Raw genomic sequence first — 17,614 nt, 5'->3', positions numbered from 1 at the left:
GTACCGGAAAAGTTCCCTGATGCCTTTGCAAAGACAAGTCTGCTTCTTGAAACGTTGGCACTGGTCTGTTGCCTATAACCTTGCTCCAGCGTTTTGCATCTTGTCTTCACATCATTTTCAAATATATATATATATATATATATAGTCTGAAAAGATAAAAACTCACACAGAGCGCGAAAAAAATACGGTTAGTAGAGACAGAGACAAACGAGACTCTCCCTGAAACGTGAGTAAACTTATTTCTATTTTCTACGTCTTTCTAGTTTGTCTCTCTCTCTCTCTCTCTCTCTATATATATATATATATATATATAAAAGGTTCCGTCCTCTCCCTGAAACGTCAGTAAACGTTTATTTTTATTTTTGATGTCCTTCTCGTGTGTCTCTGTCTCTACTGACCTTATTTTTTCGCGCTCTGTGTGAGTTTTTGATTCCAGACTATATATATATATATATATATATATATATATATATATATATATATATATATATATATATATATATATATATATATATATATATATATATATATATATATATAACGTAGTAAGAAACTTACCAGTGCTGGTGACACTCCGCAAGTGCTCCAAGTATTCTGTGAATTCCGTCTCACGTGAGCAGTTCCGTAAACAGTCGCATGGAAAGCCGTGGTGGACACGTGTCACTGTTCCGTTTGCGGTGAATCGCACATCCGTTTCGACAGCGTTTGATCCCTTCTCCACAAAGCTGTCCACTTCATCCACCGAGTTCGCCATGTGGCCGATTACGAAGAAGGGGCGCTGTTCCGCAGCCACTGTCTGTTAAAGCGGGAGGTAACCGTTATGCTGCATGTTTCAATCAGCACAGTCACTGTTGATATCAACAATTTCGCCAAAACGACGGAAGTCATAAAAGGCCACTGCGAGCAGCAGGAGCAGCATAGCATTGAAAAGGTGCATCTTGCAACTTTTTATCTATAAATTAACCTATAAATTAGCTCAGATATGTATAAATTAAATAAATAAACTAAATAAATTAGCTCAAATATATATAAACTAGCTCAATCTGGGCATAGATATAGAAAGAAAAACAGGTGCAAATACTGCAAACAAGTAACACTAATGGAGCTTCCGAAAATTAATAAAGTTATTATTTCAAATAAGCTTGAATCTGGAGGACAAGAGCAAACACAAGATGGCGTAATCAAATTCGGAAGGGGACATTACGAAAAGTAAGGCCGTGTTAGTAGAATATTCTTTAAAAGAATTGTTTATAGAGCCTGGTGAATTTTAGTAGCTGTAGTCACATTTTAGGAAGAACGAGATCAATGAGAGGCAGGAACACAAAAACAAAAGATAAGTAACATAACGTTTAATCATATACAGTAAAAGAAAAGAAAAGAAATACGGAAACGTGGAGCCAACTCATTGTGGGCATTTCTGCCATTAATCTTTACAAGATAGAGTGTCCATACATTTATAAAGACTGAAGATAAATTATCGTACTTTAAAACAACGTGGGGAAATATGTACGTTGGTTATATTTCGAACCTTTTTAAGTTTCCCTGCCATAACTTAAAGTGCTACTAATAGCAGAAGAATTGTCTGAAATTGTAAGACCTGGTCAATCATGCCTCATTTTCTTATTTGTATCGGTTGCGTTATTGAAGATTACATATGTTAAAACGCAACGTATAGCCGGCCTTGCGAGGTATATGACGTGCTCGTGCACTTTGAGGTGGTTTTCCAGTTTAAACAGAACCAAGGAATTTAAACAGAGATTCCCTGAGTTGTTAACAGGGGATAGAAAAACGCATGAGATATTTTCATATCCTCAAAAATCAACACCTTCAGCTTCCGAAGCCGTAGACCACGTAACAAACCTACATGCAAACTTTGTATTATGATTTCCAGTGGTGAATCTACTTTTCAAAGCACTGCATCATCTTTTCTTTTGAGATTCAACGAAACTTTGCTTTTCAAAGTTCTACCATCGTTTATTTCCGGGTCCGGGACGGACAGTTCATCGAACGGCGTTTTATCGAACGCCATTTCATCGAAGCCGTTGAACGCCGTTTTATCTAATCGGCGAGGCCCGCTTCATTGAAAGCACGCACGTTTCATTGGTGCGTCGAAATGCTTGACATTTTTCTCGGCCATTTGCGGCTACTTTGAAACCACATGATGGCTTCATCCCTCACCACCTTCGGCGTGTGCAAAGTGGGAGGCAGCAGGCCACGGACCCTTGCGAAATTTCTGGGTTGGCGAGGGGAGGAAGATGCGACAACAATGACATTGACTCGGCTTGTTGTACAATTAAGACCACTAAAATTATGGTTAGTTCACAAGCAACAATTCAACCAACTTGCACAAATTGGATGTCTGCTCTCGACCCGGTCAGCCATAAAGCAATGGCGTTAAGAAAAAAAATTATTACACTGTCGCCTATACTGCACCCCGAATGAATGTAGAGATTTTTATTTTGACATTTTTTTCTCTTGAATTCTATCATGTGACCCAACAGCTTACTAGGAGGAGTGTGGATAAATGCCATGCATAGGGTTCTCTTTGTCATGGAAAGGATTGTACTGCCCTCTTATGTTGCTGTTGCGCCACACAAATAATTATTATTTTACGGCCAAACATAAAAACAAAATACGGCACGTTATTTGTATTCCGCGTGATGGCTGACTTGGAAACAGCCAAAAGTACTATTTTTTCAAAACCGCTTTAAACTGCGCGTCAAGCGAAACTACGCCTGCTGCCACTTCACGATGAAATTTTTGCCCTTTTCACGGCGACAGCAGCCGCGATCTTCAAGCTGTTACGTACTCACGCAGCTCGTCTTTGGTATTTTGAGAAATGGATGCGTCACCGGCGGTCCCGGGGCCGTCTATGCTGGGCCTGTGAGCCCGCTTGCGTGCATTCCGAACGTGAAGTGTCTGCTTTTCACCAGCGTCCCACCTTTTTTTGGTTTAAATAAATGAACTTCGTTATCCCTTTGCTTTTATATCAGCGCACACACACACACACACACACACACACACACACACACACACACACACACACACACACACACACACGCACGCACGCACGCACGCACGCACGCACGCACGCACGCACGCACGCACGCACGCACGGTGTCCCGAAATGACGGCTCGGGCCGTACACGTGGCTGCCTCTTCAACACAGGGGGAGCCGGCGGGTAGCCGGAATACGTAAGTCTTTCTGCGGCCTCACAGTGTGCTGTCGCGGCATGACCGGGACGATTGGTGGTCTTAAGACGGCTTCAGCAAAGGACCTGAGATGGCGTAAGCGTAGATTAGAGGCTCGGCAACAGGTAGCGTTCGCGCCGAGGTTGCCGAGGTCACGTGCGTTCGCGGAACAACAGCTGGTGGGGGTTGCGTGATGCCGGCACCGATGAGCGAACCGGCCCCAGGTGCGTGTTGGCAGGAGCATGGAATGGCATCAGTCACCTGCTGCTGGACAGTTCTGGCGAAGGGGCACCCTTCGCTGGGTGGTGTGCGATGTCGTCGTGTAAGGGACCCGACATATCCGGGCCAAATGATCGACGTGTTAGAGCTCCTCGGAGGTCTGGGACACCTACGTGGTTCGAAGATGTGCTTGATTTTGTCCTCTTCACTCATCCTGGCGCTGACCCTCTTGCACAAATCCACATCGTATTCGATAAAACTGGCGAAGTTCTCACCTGCGTGCTGTGCTCGTTCTCGCAAGCGCGGCTTCGCGCGGAGCTTCCGCACTGCAGGGTGACCAAAAACTTCCGAAAATGTCGGTTTGAATGTCGACCAGGTCGAGTATTGCTTTTCCTGGTTGCCGTACCAAAACTCCGCCACACCCGGCAGGTAAAATGCCACGTTGTTGGGTTTCACTTTCTCCTCCTAGTTGTCGTGGGTGCTTACTCTTTCGTACGTGGCGAGCCAGTCTTCCACATCCTGCTCATCTGTGCCAGCGAAGAATGGTGGATCCCGCTGAAGAATTGAACCGGAGCAGACGATGGGCGTCGAAATAGGCGCAGGCTGCGGCTCAGTCTCACCAGAAGGAGCAGCAGGTTATCGTCCTGGGGCGGAGTTTCAGCGGCTTTTAATGAGCGTGATCCAAGATGGAGCAAGTCCGGAGACGCGAGCCTGTCGTCTTCGTCGGCGGTGTTTTCGATTCAGCTGTCAATATCGACGCTGCTTTCGCGGCTGCTGAGTCCGGCCCACCGGTGTTTTGCTGTGTCTAGTGCATGCACCATTCTTCTCCTGTACAATATATATATTGGAAGGCGTGGACTCGGTCCCCTTTCTGTACGCATGTTTTTATCCACTTTCTTTCCCACATAACATTTAAATGGTTAACTTCACTAACCGCAGTAAACAAATGCTTAATTCCCTTGATACTTTAGACTGCCAGCTTTCCTTCTGTGCTTCCTCAACGAGCCCCTCAAATCAACCATATTATTTTGCAAAGCGCAGCGAGGGCCTCGGTTTCGGCAGGCTTAATGCGGAAAGGTAGCATAAGAGGATTTCTCGTCAGGATGAGATTTAAACCACCACAGCGCATGCGTAGGGCGTGGAAAAAATAACTTTTGGGCTTAAACGACTCGGCACTGAATAAAGGAAGCATAAAATTTGAAATTTCTCTTGTTTCAAGAATTTTCACAGCAACAATTTCCTCTTGCTTGAATTCACAGGAAGTGCTGTGTGTTTTCTGTTTTATTTTTCAGGCTGTAGACTGCTAGTTTCAAGCTGGCGCTGGAGGCTTGCACACGAGCCGAGCCGGCACGCAATGCTTTTGTCGGAAGTACAGCAGGCTTAGGGCCAGGCAAACAAACAAAAAAAGCACACGTCCCACTCTTTTCTTGCGCAAATGGAATAACGGCACATGTTTCTGCTACCTTTTCTGAGCTGTTGTTCGACTGTGGGTGCTTAACTCACGTGCGGAGTACGGCATTTTTTATTTGAACCAGTGAATAGAGGTCACCAGGAACTGAATACGGATACAGTAAAATTGCAGGAAGCTTGTCTAGTAAATAGAATAAGCAATTAATTTAGCTTCTTTTTTGGCCTTATTCTCTGAGAACTCAATACCGAAAACTCAGAATACAAAGCTGCTGAAAACCGATTTAATTAAAAATAACAGCAGACTCTTTGGAGTTCTTCTGTCCACGCTTTAGATTGGGAATTGCACATTTAATATCAATGCCCAGCAGATAGCTTATTAAAGCTTAACAGGCCTGTAACCTTGGTCATTTTTCAATTGAGACTCGATGTTGAGCGGCAAATGAAACTCGGCTGTGAATTTGCTATGGAGATTCAATACAGACTTTGTATTCATAGTCAATTGGGACTGAATACAATGTGAGTAGTTAATGCAGTGGAATTTTGATTTAACTTCATTAGGCGTTTTATGGGGGCGTGTTTATATCCTACGTTTATTTGCAACAAATACACTATTCTGCTCATAATACGTATAGTGGATTTAGTCTTTTTTTTGTGGGGAGGTGTACCACTAATGTCATTAAAACAAGTTCTGCAAACATCATGGTCGCGTTAATTCTTATATTAAAGCTACTTCGCACTTTTATCAGGGTGCTGTTGCTCCCGGCGCTAACCTCAATTACGTGAATTTTAAATATACTGGTCCAAATCACCGTGCATGTTGTTGGAAAAATGCGATAGCACGTGACTGTGACACTACATGCCGACTTCCTGCGTTTTCTTGTTTTTTTTTTGCTATTATAGCAGATACGTATTCTTAATGACCGTGCCCCAAAACTCCCAGCGCCAGAAAAGGTAACAGAGAAACACGTTTGGATTTGTGTAGCAATTCGAACTCTCCAAATCAGGAGCCGAGTGCGTTTCCTCGAAGCTATCCCGACGTGTTATAAGTAGTGGAACGATATAGGGAGCCTATTGTGCGCCGCGTGAGTAGAACGAGTTCACGCCTGTCACAGTAGAGATATTTGATTCTGGAGAGAGAGAGAGAGAGAGAGAGAGAGAGAGAGAGAGAGAGAGAGAGAGAGAGAGAGAGAGAGAGAGAGAGAGAGAGAGAGAGAGAGAGAGAGAGAGAGAGAGAGAGAGAGAGAGAGAGAGAATATAAGCATTTATTGATGAGCGTAAGTGCTGACAGCAGGACGCTGGCCCTGTGTAGGGCATCCCTACTCCGAGATACTCAGGCTGCAACTTGCCGTCCAAGCCCTGTTTATCAAGTCTTGCTGGTGTTCAAGGTCCGGATAGGCCAGAAGAGCCATCCACTGGTCAATGGATGTGAAGGGGATAGGTTGTAGGTGTGGAGTTTGTTGACACTCCCATACCTGGTGGTACAGGATGCCGGCCGTGGGACAGAAATTATAGAGGGAGGGGCAATGAGTGGGGTATATAGAATGAAGGAGTGTGCTGTGGGGATAGGAATTTGTCAGAAATCACCGAAGTTTGGTGGCTTCTTGTCTGGTTAAGCGTGGATGAGGTGGCGGGAATTTTCTTCTGCCAAGCCTATAATGTGCCAGGGTGTCTGAATACCGGAGAAGTGGGTCCGGTTTGATGACAGCGGAGAACGTTCCCTTTCGGGTAATGGCCGGGTGTATGTGCGCTGGCAGCGGCGTGAGCCTCCTCATTACCGCCGAGAGATTTACGCCGAGGAACCCAGGCTGTTTCCATCTCAGGCAGCTGTGAAATTGCTTTGAGAATGTTCAGTGCTTGTGTAGTAATGTGCCCCCGTTGGTAACTTCGGCATGCCGCTTGCGAGTCAGTCAGCATTGTAATGAAGTCATTGCTGGTCGTGGCAGCAAAGGCAATCGCAACTTCTTCTGCAGCTTCGGTAGAGGTTGTGCGTACAGTCAGAGCTGTCATTTCCTGACCAACCACGTTAATAACGCAAACGGCGTGTGCTGGTTGATTGGGATATACGGCTGCGTCACTGCATCATAATGTTGGGTTATTTCCACACTGTATTCATGAATATACCTCTAGCGATGCGGCATGCCTTGTTATGAACAGAGTGCATGTTTCGTGATATAGGTATAACTCGAATCTGCTGTCAAATCTGCAATGGACACGTGCCGTGTGGTCTTGCATGATCCTAGCTGTCTTAAAGCAGTATAGAGCTGAGAGGTGTGGTGCGCTTCCACTATCTCCTCCCAAGTATTATGTATTCCCAACTGGAGCAGCTTTTTTGTTGATGTCTTTGATGGTATTCTGAGGCGAGTTTGTAAAATTGCCGAATTATTCAATCTTTCCTTCTCCGTGGTTTTAAGGGCGAGATAGGGCGTACCATATGCGACTCCGCTGATGGATCTTGTATGATGCGTGGGGTATCCGACTCTAGCAAGCCAAACCTCCTATTTGACACACGATGTATGAGATGCAACAGCTGAATGAGAGTACGGTTGCGAGGAGCTATGGGATGCAGTCCTGAGCAATTTTTGAGAATCACAAGGCCTAAAATTCGGCGATGGGCACTTTGGGAACTGGTTTGCTGTATATTTTGAGTTCTGGCTCAGGGATGCTTTCCTTCGTCTGAGTGGTTTTTCCGGAGATTAATGTAAGCAGAGCTGATTTCTGTGCGGCGCATTGTAGGCCTCGGGCTTGATGGTATTCGTGCGTTTGGTCGATGGCTAACTGCAGGGCGTCTTGCTGATCCCATATCGGTCCCGTGGGATTCTAAAGGGTCAAGTCGTTCGTGGCGAAGCTGTCACGAGAAATATGGCCGGTCGGCCTGTCGAAGTAAGGCGCACTAAAAGACCAAGAAACAAAAGGTAATACAGAGATGCTAACACGTCGTAGCAGTACAAAATTCATATGTTTCACTAAACCTTCAAAAACACATCATCAGGCCTAAATGCCCGATGAGTATTTGATTGTAGGTCCTCTCAGAAGTATTAGTTCTCTGTTTACTGATACAGCTCCGCTTGTGTCTTGCCTTAACCAAGTGGAATTGTCCTGGTAATTACATTTTATTTGAAAAAAAAAACTGCGTTGTTGTTGTATTTATCCTGTGCAGCAAATGGCCGCTGCTCTTTAATGGACATTGAAGAGAATTTGCCAAACTTCTGTTTGTGTTTGCATGGCGCAGATGGGCTCAAATAAACACACTCCTTATAGTTTATCCGGTAGACAAAGCTGTATTCCATATGTGAAGCCCGAAATGAAGAAAAAATATGCGACATTTGCGGCGGCCGCAAAAACTAACAGCCGTGACGCATATCCCAGTTGCGATGTGGCTGGACAATGTGCACGAGTGGAATTCAAACCCGTTTCGGTTTCGGTTCCGTGAAACAACACGCTTGGTATGTGACGTCATTGTTGGTCGGGCATTCTCGATATCTCAGGAATCCGCATACCGCGCTGGTGCCGTGTTATCGGCTGTAGAATGCGTCAGATAAACCTGCCAGCAAGACTCGCAAAGTTCACTAGCTAACGAGAATTCGCCAGAGCGTGATCTGTCAGTGTGGACTCATTCTTCCAACTCGGCCGCGGAGCAATGAAGGAAGGTTGCAGCACTGAATGGGGAATTCAGTATATAAAACATTACCAAGTACAAAGACATTAGTGCCCTTCCATTACGTGAAGGTGGATGACCTGCGAAGGTGGACGCAATTGACGGAGTGCACGAAACAAACTACATTTGTAATTTGCGATTGAGCATACTACCAAGCCATTTAGCTGAATTAAAATATGAAGGACTCGAGCTTTATTCTAGCAAACAAACATGGGGCTGTCTGCTTCCGCCTCTAGTCCTAGGCATCTTACTGTCTGTGTAACGCACAACCAAATGCTCTCGCCCAGCGAAGACACCATTCCGCTCTTCGACGCACTCGTGTAAACATCCCACCAGAACAACGGACATGCCATCAGTGAGGGCATGAAACCTATAGCTTCGCGTGCAAGCCTCCCTTTACTTCCTCCACTGCCCACACGCGCCCGCATAAACCGGAAACCGTTTATGTGCGCGTGCTTAAACGTGAAACATACCGGCAAATAACAGTTGTGAAAGAGGGGACGGCGATGGCGAAAATGAACGTTGGAGCGGCGCCGAGCAAAGCGGCATAACCCGAATGAACACTAGGGGTGGGGGTGGGGGCAGTTTAAATATATACTGCATGTCAGTAAAAATAAATAGTACTGTCAGGTATTAAACTCGCTCATTGCGAAACAATGGAATTAGTCGGTGATGTTTCGTGCAGGGAATTCTGCCTTTTTCGAGGACCATAAAATCTGGGATTAGCGCTTTAAAGAACAGGACACACGTAAGAGAAAATGGACAGGACTGGCGCTACTTCAACTGATTTATTGACAAGCTACATCTTCGCATTTATACAATGACAGACTCGATCATGCGCAGCGAGAACTATTTGAAGGACAACTCCCAACCAATCATCGCAACAAATACAAAGATAACCGCAGCCATAAACACTAAGTCATACAAGATAAAAAATCCAACTCAGAGGAAAAAAGGGCAACGGAAGTGTCACTGACACAATCAGTACCAAATTTCTTGATGTAAAACGCCTCCAATATTTCACGCGCGTTTGCATCGTGGCTTCTGCCCAAAATGTTAATCTCACTTAGCCGTGCGACACAATCCTTACAGTTAGCGCAATGCGCAGGCAAGTGCGCTGTCCCCCCATTCTTAATTGCCAATTCATGTTCCCGTGCTCGATCATTAATACACCGGCCCGTCTGGCCGATATAGGCCTTCCCGCACGACAGCGGAATCTTGTACACCACGCCGGTGCAGCACTTCACAAAAGGCCTAGCGTGCTTCTTGTTGCAAGCTCGCTTCTGCGCGGCCGAAATGCGAGGGCAGAGGGCAGAGAGCTTCCTGGGAGCGGAAAAGACCACAGGGATGCCGTGTTTCGTTGCCACCTTCTTCATGTGGTGGGAAACCTTGTGCACGTAAGGCACCACTTCAGGCCTTACTGTCTTGCGCACCACATCCGCCCTTTCCTTTCTTCCGCCCCTTTTTATCTTCTGCAACAAGGACTCAGCAACCGCTGTAATAACCGAGCACGGAAAACCTGCTAAAATCAATCTTTCCACCTGTTTTTGGAAGGATTGGTGCATTTTATGAAAACACGACCTCGTGAGTGCAGACTCTAGGCATCGCACTTGCTTTCACCGGAACAAAGTTCTTCTTTACGGCCTGTGACGCTTTTTCCGAGAACGTCCCACTCGGCACGACAACAAAACCTCCCTCTTTGTCGGCTTGCATTAGCTGCAGGTTGTTGTCCTTACAGCGTGCTCGGTTATTACAGCGGTTGCTGAGTCCTTGTTGCAGAAGATAAAAAGGGGCGGAAGAAAGGAAAGGGCGGATGTGGTGCGCAAGACAGTAAGGCCTGAAGTGGTGCCTTACGTGCACAAGGTTTCCCACCACATGAAGAAGGTGGCAACGAAACACGGCATCCCTGTGGTCTTTTCCGCTCCCAGGAAGCTCTCTGCCCTCTGCCCTCGCATTTCGGCCGCGCAGAAGCGAGCTTGCAACAAGAAGCACGCTAGGCCTTTTGTGAAGTGCTGCACCGGCGTGGTGTACAAGATTCCGCTGTCGTGCGGGAAGGCCTATATCGGCCAGACGGGCCGGTGTATTAATGATCGAGCACGGGAACATGAATTGGCAATTAAGAATGGGGGGACAGCGCACTTGCCTGCGCATTGCGCTAACTGTAAGGATTGTGTCGCACGGCTAAGTGAGATTAACATTTTGGGCAGAAGCCACGATGCAAACGCGCGTGAAATATTGGAGGCGTTTTACATCAAGAAATTTGGTACTGATTGTGTCAGTGACACTTCCGTTGCCCTTTTTTCCTCTGAGTTGGATTTTTTATCTTGTATGACTTAGTGTTTATGGCTGCGGTTATCTTTGTATTTGTTGCGATGATTGGTTGGGAGTTGTCCTTCAAATAGTTCTCGCTGCGCATGATCGAGTCTGTCATTGTATAAATGCGAAGATGTAGCTTGTCAATAAATCAGTTGAAGTAGCGCCAGTCCTGTCCATTTTCTCTTACGTGTGTCCTGTTCTTTAAAGCGCTAATCCCAGTTTTTATGATCATGAACCAACTAGCCCAGCAACAAGTTTTACTAAGCTATCTTTTTCGAGGAATTTTCGGCTATAATTCTGGCCAAAAGAGAAAAAGAGAATCTTTAATAGATGTAGGGGATTAAGAGCCGTGGAGTAAGAAGGAAAAATATTATCAGTTAACTGGACTTCTCATCATTTATGTGTTTTCTTTTAAACAGTTCCTTTAATATTTTGTCAAGTTTATGTTCAAATATCCACAGTCGTGTTGCCGTAAACCACAAGCATCCAAGACCACATCCAATCCAGTTTACAAATAGGAGGGAGCATATGCGAAAGAATGGTGCACGAGAAAGCTAGTAAAGCGTGAAGCGGCAGCGGCTGATTGCATGTATTGCTGCGCGATATAAAAAAAAAGTATTTCAGGTGCGCCTTAATCCGCATACTGTCAACAAAAAATGACGCTAGCAGTCTCGGCGCTGAGCTAAAATTACCTGAATTACCCAACAATTTCTTGTTCATCATCATACGGCCAGTCTTACTTACAGCTTTACCGTGATCTTAAAGATGCAGTTTCGTATAAAACGTGAAATTCACAGTCAAATGCTACTGAGCGGGAGATTTAATGGAATTTAGTTCATGCTGAAGCTGATTCTCTAAACAGCGTCGGCGTCCGGAATGCTACGCAGAGTAGACGTAGGTGGCGCTGACTAACGCTCAAAATCGAAACAGGAATGCACTGAAAGATCTATGAGCTGGAAATTTTCAGAGAATTGTTCAGAAACCTGCAGGCAAAAAAACGCTAAAAATAGGGAATTTCTAACGAGAAATGGGAATTTTTCTCCCCATCGTGGAACATCACTGCACCCAGTGCTTCAGACCGCTCGTCCAAACAAGCAGCATTGTCGGGGCGAAAATACAAAATATATATCTTATAGCCTGTCTATTTTTTTTGTTTCAGCATTCCCATCAGCCTAAAATACTATTTCTCGAATAACGGTTAAGTAAGCGTTTCGCAAGTTCCCACGAATATCTTATCTCTAACGACTGCATTTCTTAGGCAGCAAAGAGATCGAAATTGTGTGGCTGTGCTGCTGAACGCTATGATAATGCACCCAGCGCAAAAATTGTTTTCCGCACCTTTGGTTTACACTTTAACATAAAAGTTTCGGTTGACTTTATTTTTTAGGGGCCCTATTCTAAACGGCGTAAATTCACCGTCAACTGTGAATTTGCCAGAAGCTTTGTCTGATTGGCTTTCAGCCTTGCTCACGTGCTTTCGGTTTATAAAGCAGTTGTGTCTGCTTTCGTCATTCTGGCGTTTCAAGACCTTTACAGGCACCAGTTCGAAAATTTGCCTGATTTCTCTCTACCGAAAGCGCACATTTCTTGGCCGGCAGTGAAAACTAGAAAAAATGCAGTGGAAATAACAACGTAGGCCTGTCTTTGCTATTCAACAATAATACGGCTTGCAGGTTACGCCCTCTCTGTGATCGGCTAAGAAGACGTGACGTAATGTAAAGAGTTGGCGGGAACGCTTACGCGACACACTGGCAAATTCAGCCTGCGTAAAAGGGACGTGCTGTTACGGAGCAGCTCGAAAATGACGGTTGCCGTCACCGTGAAATAGGGCAGAAAATTTCACCGAACATCGGCGCCGTGAAATCCTCGTGAATTTTCAGCTGGCGCAGTTTCGCACGAGGCGTGGTTTAAAAATGTGTTCTGGCTCGAGGAATAGTAGTTCTGACTGTTTCTAAGTAAGCGACAACGGAGCATAAAAATAACGTCTCGTATTTTGTTGTTAGATTTGGCAACAGAAGTGCAATTATTTGTTTGGCGTAACAGTAACATAGGAGTGCAGTACAAGCCTCTCCATTACAAAGAATTTAACGCATTGCATTCACACTCCTCCTAGTAAGATGATGGGTCACGTAATGAAATTTGAGAGAAAAATAACAAAGAAATCTGTTTTATTCATTAGAGCGATGATTGAGTTCGAGCTTGAAGAATGAGTGGATCGGTGGCATCGGTTGACTCCGCTGTTATCAGGCGTACCGTTTCGCTGTCCTTCAAGCGTCATACAACCCGATGGTCCCGGCAGCCTAGTCTGTGATCACTCCATAAACTTGTAACATAGCAGCAGACGATAGCGTGGGGAGGGTTACGGTCGGGGAGTTGATAACGTGAGAAAGCTTGCATTGAAGCACAGAGCTCGACTATGTTACTAAAAGCGATTGAAAGAAATAAGTAGACACGGTAAGAAAGATTGTGTGATGTTCTTTAGCTCAACACCCGCCTTTCGCTCGCTTTTGGATCACCCCTACAAAGTTAAACGCGTAAACTGTAAGTCATCTGCTTTTGCCCGGTCGTTCATTCCACGTACCACAATCGATTGGAATAATCTACCATCGCACATTAACGCAGACGACGACGCCACGAAATTTCAAGAACTAATTCAAAATACTGACACCATCTAACTTATGCTCTTTTAATTGTTTCCCCCCCTCTTTTCTGGAATGTGCAGAGCAAATATGTACTATTTTTACCTTGATTCAGCTTGTTTGTGGTGTGACGAGGGAGTGTATATTTTTTATTTGTTTTTGAGTGTATGCTTTCTTTGTTTTCTTTTCATTATTAAGTGTATTGATTATTTTTCCTTGCATTTTCATAGGCTGTTCACTGCATACTTGTCGGTATTCGAACGATTTGTTGCCTATTCGTTGCTTTATTTTTGCTGTCATTACCAAATACTTGTTATAATATATACTTCAACCTTAGTCTGTATTTGATCTGAAATTTTATCCCTTTTTTCGTTTTTGGCGTTCATTGTTTGTACTTTTGTTTATGTAACCCCCCCGACGTAATACCCTCTCACAAATAAATAAATAAATAAATAAATAAATAAATAAATAAATAAATAAAAAAATAAAAAAATAAATAAACCAACAGTACTTGATGGCTTTCTGGTGTTTACGCCAATTTTTACCCGAAGAAATGTGTTTCTCTTGCGAGCCTCAGCTGCCATCCCAATTTTTATAATACATGCCAAGTGTTTTTATATTTTTTACGCACATTCCTTGAGAGTTTGGTTGTGGTCTTTATAAGCTAAGCGTCAAATTACACTGCACGTCGTCAAGCTATACGTGCATCACGTCACTGATTGCTTATGTTTTTCTTGAGCAAAAAAAAAAAAAAAACATGGCGAATTCACCGTGAATGTGTGAAGTCGAGAATAGACCCTAGTACCTATATTAACTTCGCTGACTCTTCTCCCGCCTTTGACTGGCCTTAGGTTTTCTACTTGCACAACAGTCAGCAAGCGTCACATGTGAGCTTGTGTGGAGCTACTTTGACTTTATAGACTTTACTAAGCTTGATACAGCATATATATTAATAAACTAAAGACGCATTCATCCAGACACAAATCGTGTCGTGGCTTAGTTTTAACTGAGTGAACAAATTGCGACTACCCGCCGGTTGCCGGCCGACTTACTTTACCGGAGGGCCGGTGAGCCGCGCTGTAGCGCAGTCAAGCCAGGCCGCCTCGAGTGAGCGTCATACGAAACGTCATGGGAAATCCGCAAGGAGGATGCAGAGAGGAGGACGGCACTTTCAATTTGATCTTTTATACTAAATAACGTCGCATAAATGCAATGAGAGGGGTCAAAACATGGCCTCGAGACTCCAGGCTACATTTTGCGCAAGTAAACACAGAATGCTTACAAATCACTTTCATGTCCCGTTAAAAACCGAAGGAAGCCCACACTAACGCGCAAGACTGGAAGGTAGCGAAGCTGTATACGCAACCATCACGACCATCGCGAAGGATCAAGTCCACGATTGCAGCCGATTTGCTCCTTCTTTGCTGCCGCAACGACCTTTACTCCATTAGTATTGCTATAGGTGCGAGCTTTATTTTTTTTTGGAAGGGATAATCATTCAACATCACCTTAGAGGACCGTACGCTATGACGTGTTTTTGTCGTTCCGAGCAAATGTCGTCACGATTACGGCAAACGCTGGAGTTTTTCTTTTTTTTTGGGCTAATCTTGGCCAATCTGCCCTCACTGGGCATTCTTGGATTGAGAAACGTGCAAAGGGGACGCTGGGCGATCGTCGCGAGGCACGCGCACACGAGCGCTCGGCAATTTCTTGGTTTTTTTAACTTCGCTGTTAAAAGAATAAGTAAAAACAAACTGTTGGCCCGCGTCCCCAGAGCAGGTTACTTGTGGGTTACCACCGCTCTAGCTCAGCTCTTTGCGAGTGGCGGAACAAGAGTTTGAGAAGTACGGGCGGCGCTGACGTCATATCGCATGAAAGGTGAACGTGTAGGCACGCGAGTAGAACAGGTGCAAAGGGCCGCAAAGAACTATGATTCCGGTGAAGTCATGGTGTGAAAGGCCACCCCCGTCTGCTCGTCAAAATATTTCGCTTCAAAAGACGAAGAAAGAGTCACAAGCATCACGTAGCAATAAAAAAATCCTTGATAAGTATGGCCAAATGAAGTTGCAATTTTTTGCCTTTAAAAACATGTAAACAGGCTTAATGACCCCGAGAATGTTTTTTTAATTGCTGGAAAGTAATTGCCGAATGCACTCCAGCCCGTAAGAATTTTACAATGTTCAACTATCATCATCAACAGCCTAACCAGGTTCCCTGCTGGGCGAAGGCCTCTCCCAATCAGCGCCAACCAGTCCTGTTCTGCGGCGCTCTAGTCCACTGTTGGCCACCGAATTCACCTATTTCATCCCTCCATCGTGTGATTGGCCTTCCCTTTCTTCTAGAGCCATCTCTCGGGATCCACTCTGTTACCTTAATTGTCAAGAATGCGTGGTCTTCGGGATATGTAAAGGATGGCGCTCTGTTACTGGCGCCAAGAACAATCCTAATCCTCATAGAAAGAACAACCTAGAAGATGCATGCTATTACGCCTCGTTTTTTCTTTGTTTCGTTCTCCGCTTCCCAAGGCGTAATAAGTGACATGGATGAGTTTGCATTGCAGTTATCTCACACCGTGGACGTCATGTGTTGAGGAACGAACAAACAAATTCTCGCGACAACAAGATGCAGAAAGTACAGAAGCTTACCATTGGAACTGCTGTTTGGAGTAGTGTAAGACACATTAGAGCATTCCAAGAGCATATTTTTCCCGTTCGTAAGGCAGCCATCGCTCCACGAAGTTTGTGCGCTAAGTACACGCGATAGAAAGAGCGAAATGCTTGGGCTGTATTTGCCGCAGAGCTAGCTTTAAAATATTTCCCAACAAGGCACACCTGCCTTGTTAATAAAAAACAATATATCTATGACAAAAAACATCATAGCGCCGCTCCGTCGTCCCTTTATCGTAGATGACGAGGTAAGCGCATTGTATGAAATCGAGCTTCCGTTTCCTTTTTTTGCTCTTTTCACGCACGCATGCATCTCTACATCTACCCTTGGCATACAAGTACCGGTGAAACTAAAATCTAAACCGGAGTGAACGTGGTTCAAAAACTAAAATGAAGTTCGCTCAAAAGTTGATGCCGCCGCTTTACGCCCCGACAAACTCAACCTTTCTAAAACGACAAATTTAACCGTTTCTATCCATCAAACGGAGCCCCAGAGGAAAACCAGGGGCGGTGCTCTTATTCCGCTTGCACGACTAATTCGAAATAAATAAAAATTCCCCCGCATTTCCCCGAGGGGGAGAATGTGAAAGTGCGAATGCATGGTTGTCGGCCCGCTTGCGGTGCTTGCGCTCGGCCCCCGCAGCCCACCGCCTCGCCGCCTTCTCTTCCATCTCTTCCATCGGGTTTGTAGTATCACGTGTACACCACGCAGTTATCAAGCCGCTATAACGCCGCTGAGTCGCCAACGCACGCCGCTGACGACGTAGTTTGAATGCGTTAAAGATATAAGGAGCGTTACTGACACCGATATCAGCGTCGCGTCCGTGGCTTATTCGGTAGAGCGTTGGGCTGCGGCCCGCAAAATCCTCGGATCGAAACCTGGCGCCGGATGCTGTTTCTTTTTTAAATATACAGGAGCACTGCGGACGCCGCCGCCGCCGCCGCCGGCGGTGGATGGTTTGGGGTCGCTCATAAAGTGCATTCGCACTTAAAAAAAAACTCGGGGCATATAACTTTGCTTACTCACTTTGAAGGCGAAACGCAGGATCTTTTTGCTGCAACATCGCATTTGCATCACTTCCTTCGTATTTGTTTCTGAGTCTTTTGGTGCGAATTACTGCAACCACCATCTCTCCTGCTACGCCCCCAAAGCACCGCCTTCATCGCTTTCTTTCTTAGTCTCATGGCATGAATTACGTCAGCAAGCAAACTGGCACACGCCACAGCTTCCCTAGAATCATTTGATTGATTGTAGGGTTTAACGCGCCGACGCAACGCAGCCGATGAGGCGCGCCGTAGTGGACGGCTACGGATTAATTTTGAGCACCTGGGGATCTTTACCGTGCGCCGAAATCTCGTACACAAGGGCGTTTTTGCTCTTCGACTCCATCAGAAAAGCGGCCGCCGTGGCCGACACTATCCAGGTATGCGACTTTTTTTTTTTGAAGCAAATAATGAAATGCTACAAGGAGGCACGTTTAGTGTGTTGGTCTTCGCCGTTGCGCAGTGTAGCAGTC

At 45.3% G+C, this 17,614-nt stretch overlaps 1 protein-coding gene across 2 annotated transcripts in view; it reads right to left on the bottom strand.

Annotated features, from left to right (window-relative positions):
* LOC144146043 (dermonecrotic toxin SPH-like) overlaps window positions 1-17,257 on the bottom strand; it is a 42,416-nt gene extending 25,159 nt beyond the window's left edge. Inside the window, exons 1-2 of one of the 2 annotated variants that reach the window (XM_077677966.1) lie at window positions 17,125-17,257; window positions 559-796 (exon numbers count right to left, since the gene is read on the bottom strand). In XM_077677966.1, the coding sequence (XP_077534092.1) occupies window positions 559-796; window positions 17,125-17,172 (286 nt within the window). In that variant the 5' untranslated portion in view covers window positions 17,173-17,257. Of the gene's footprint in view, window positions 1-558; window positions 797-16,076; window positions 16,237-17,124 lie in introns of those variants that run through there. The other variant, XM_077677965.1, reaches the window with a different exon arrangement.
* Window positions 17,258-17,614: the final 357 nt, after the last annotated feature.

The sequence above is a fragment of the Haemaphysalis longicornis genome, unplaced genomic scaffold (assembly GCF_048455015.1).
Source record: "Haemaphysalis longicornis isolate Haplotype H1 unplaced genomic scaffold, Haemaphysalis longicornis Haplotype H1 scaffold_7, whole genome shotgun sequence".
Taxonomy (NCBI): domain Eukaryota; kingdom Metazoa; phylum Arthropoda; class Arachnida; order Ixodida; family Ixodidae; genus Haemaphysalis; species Haemaphysalis longicornis.
The sequence above is the reverse complement of the archived record's forward strand: the minus strand, read 5'-3'. Positions and strand labels throughout refer to the sequence as shown.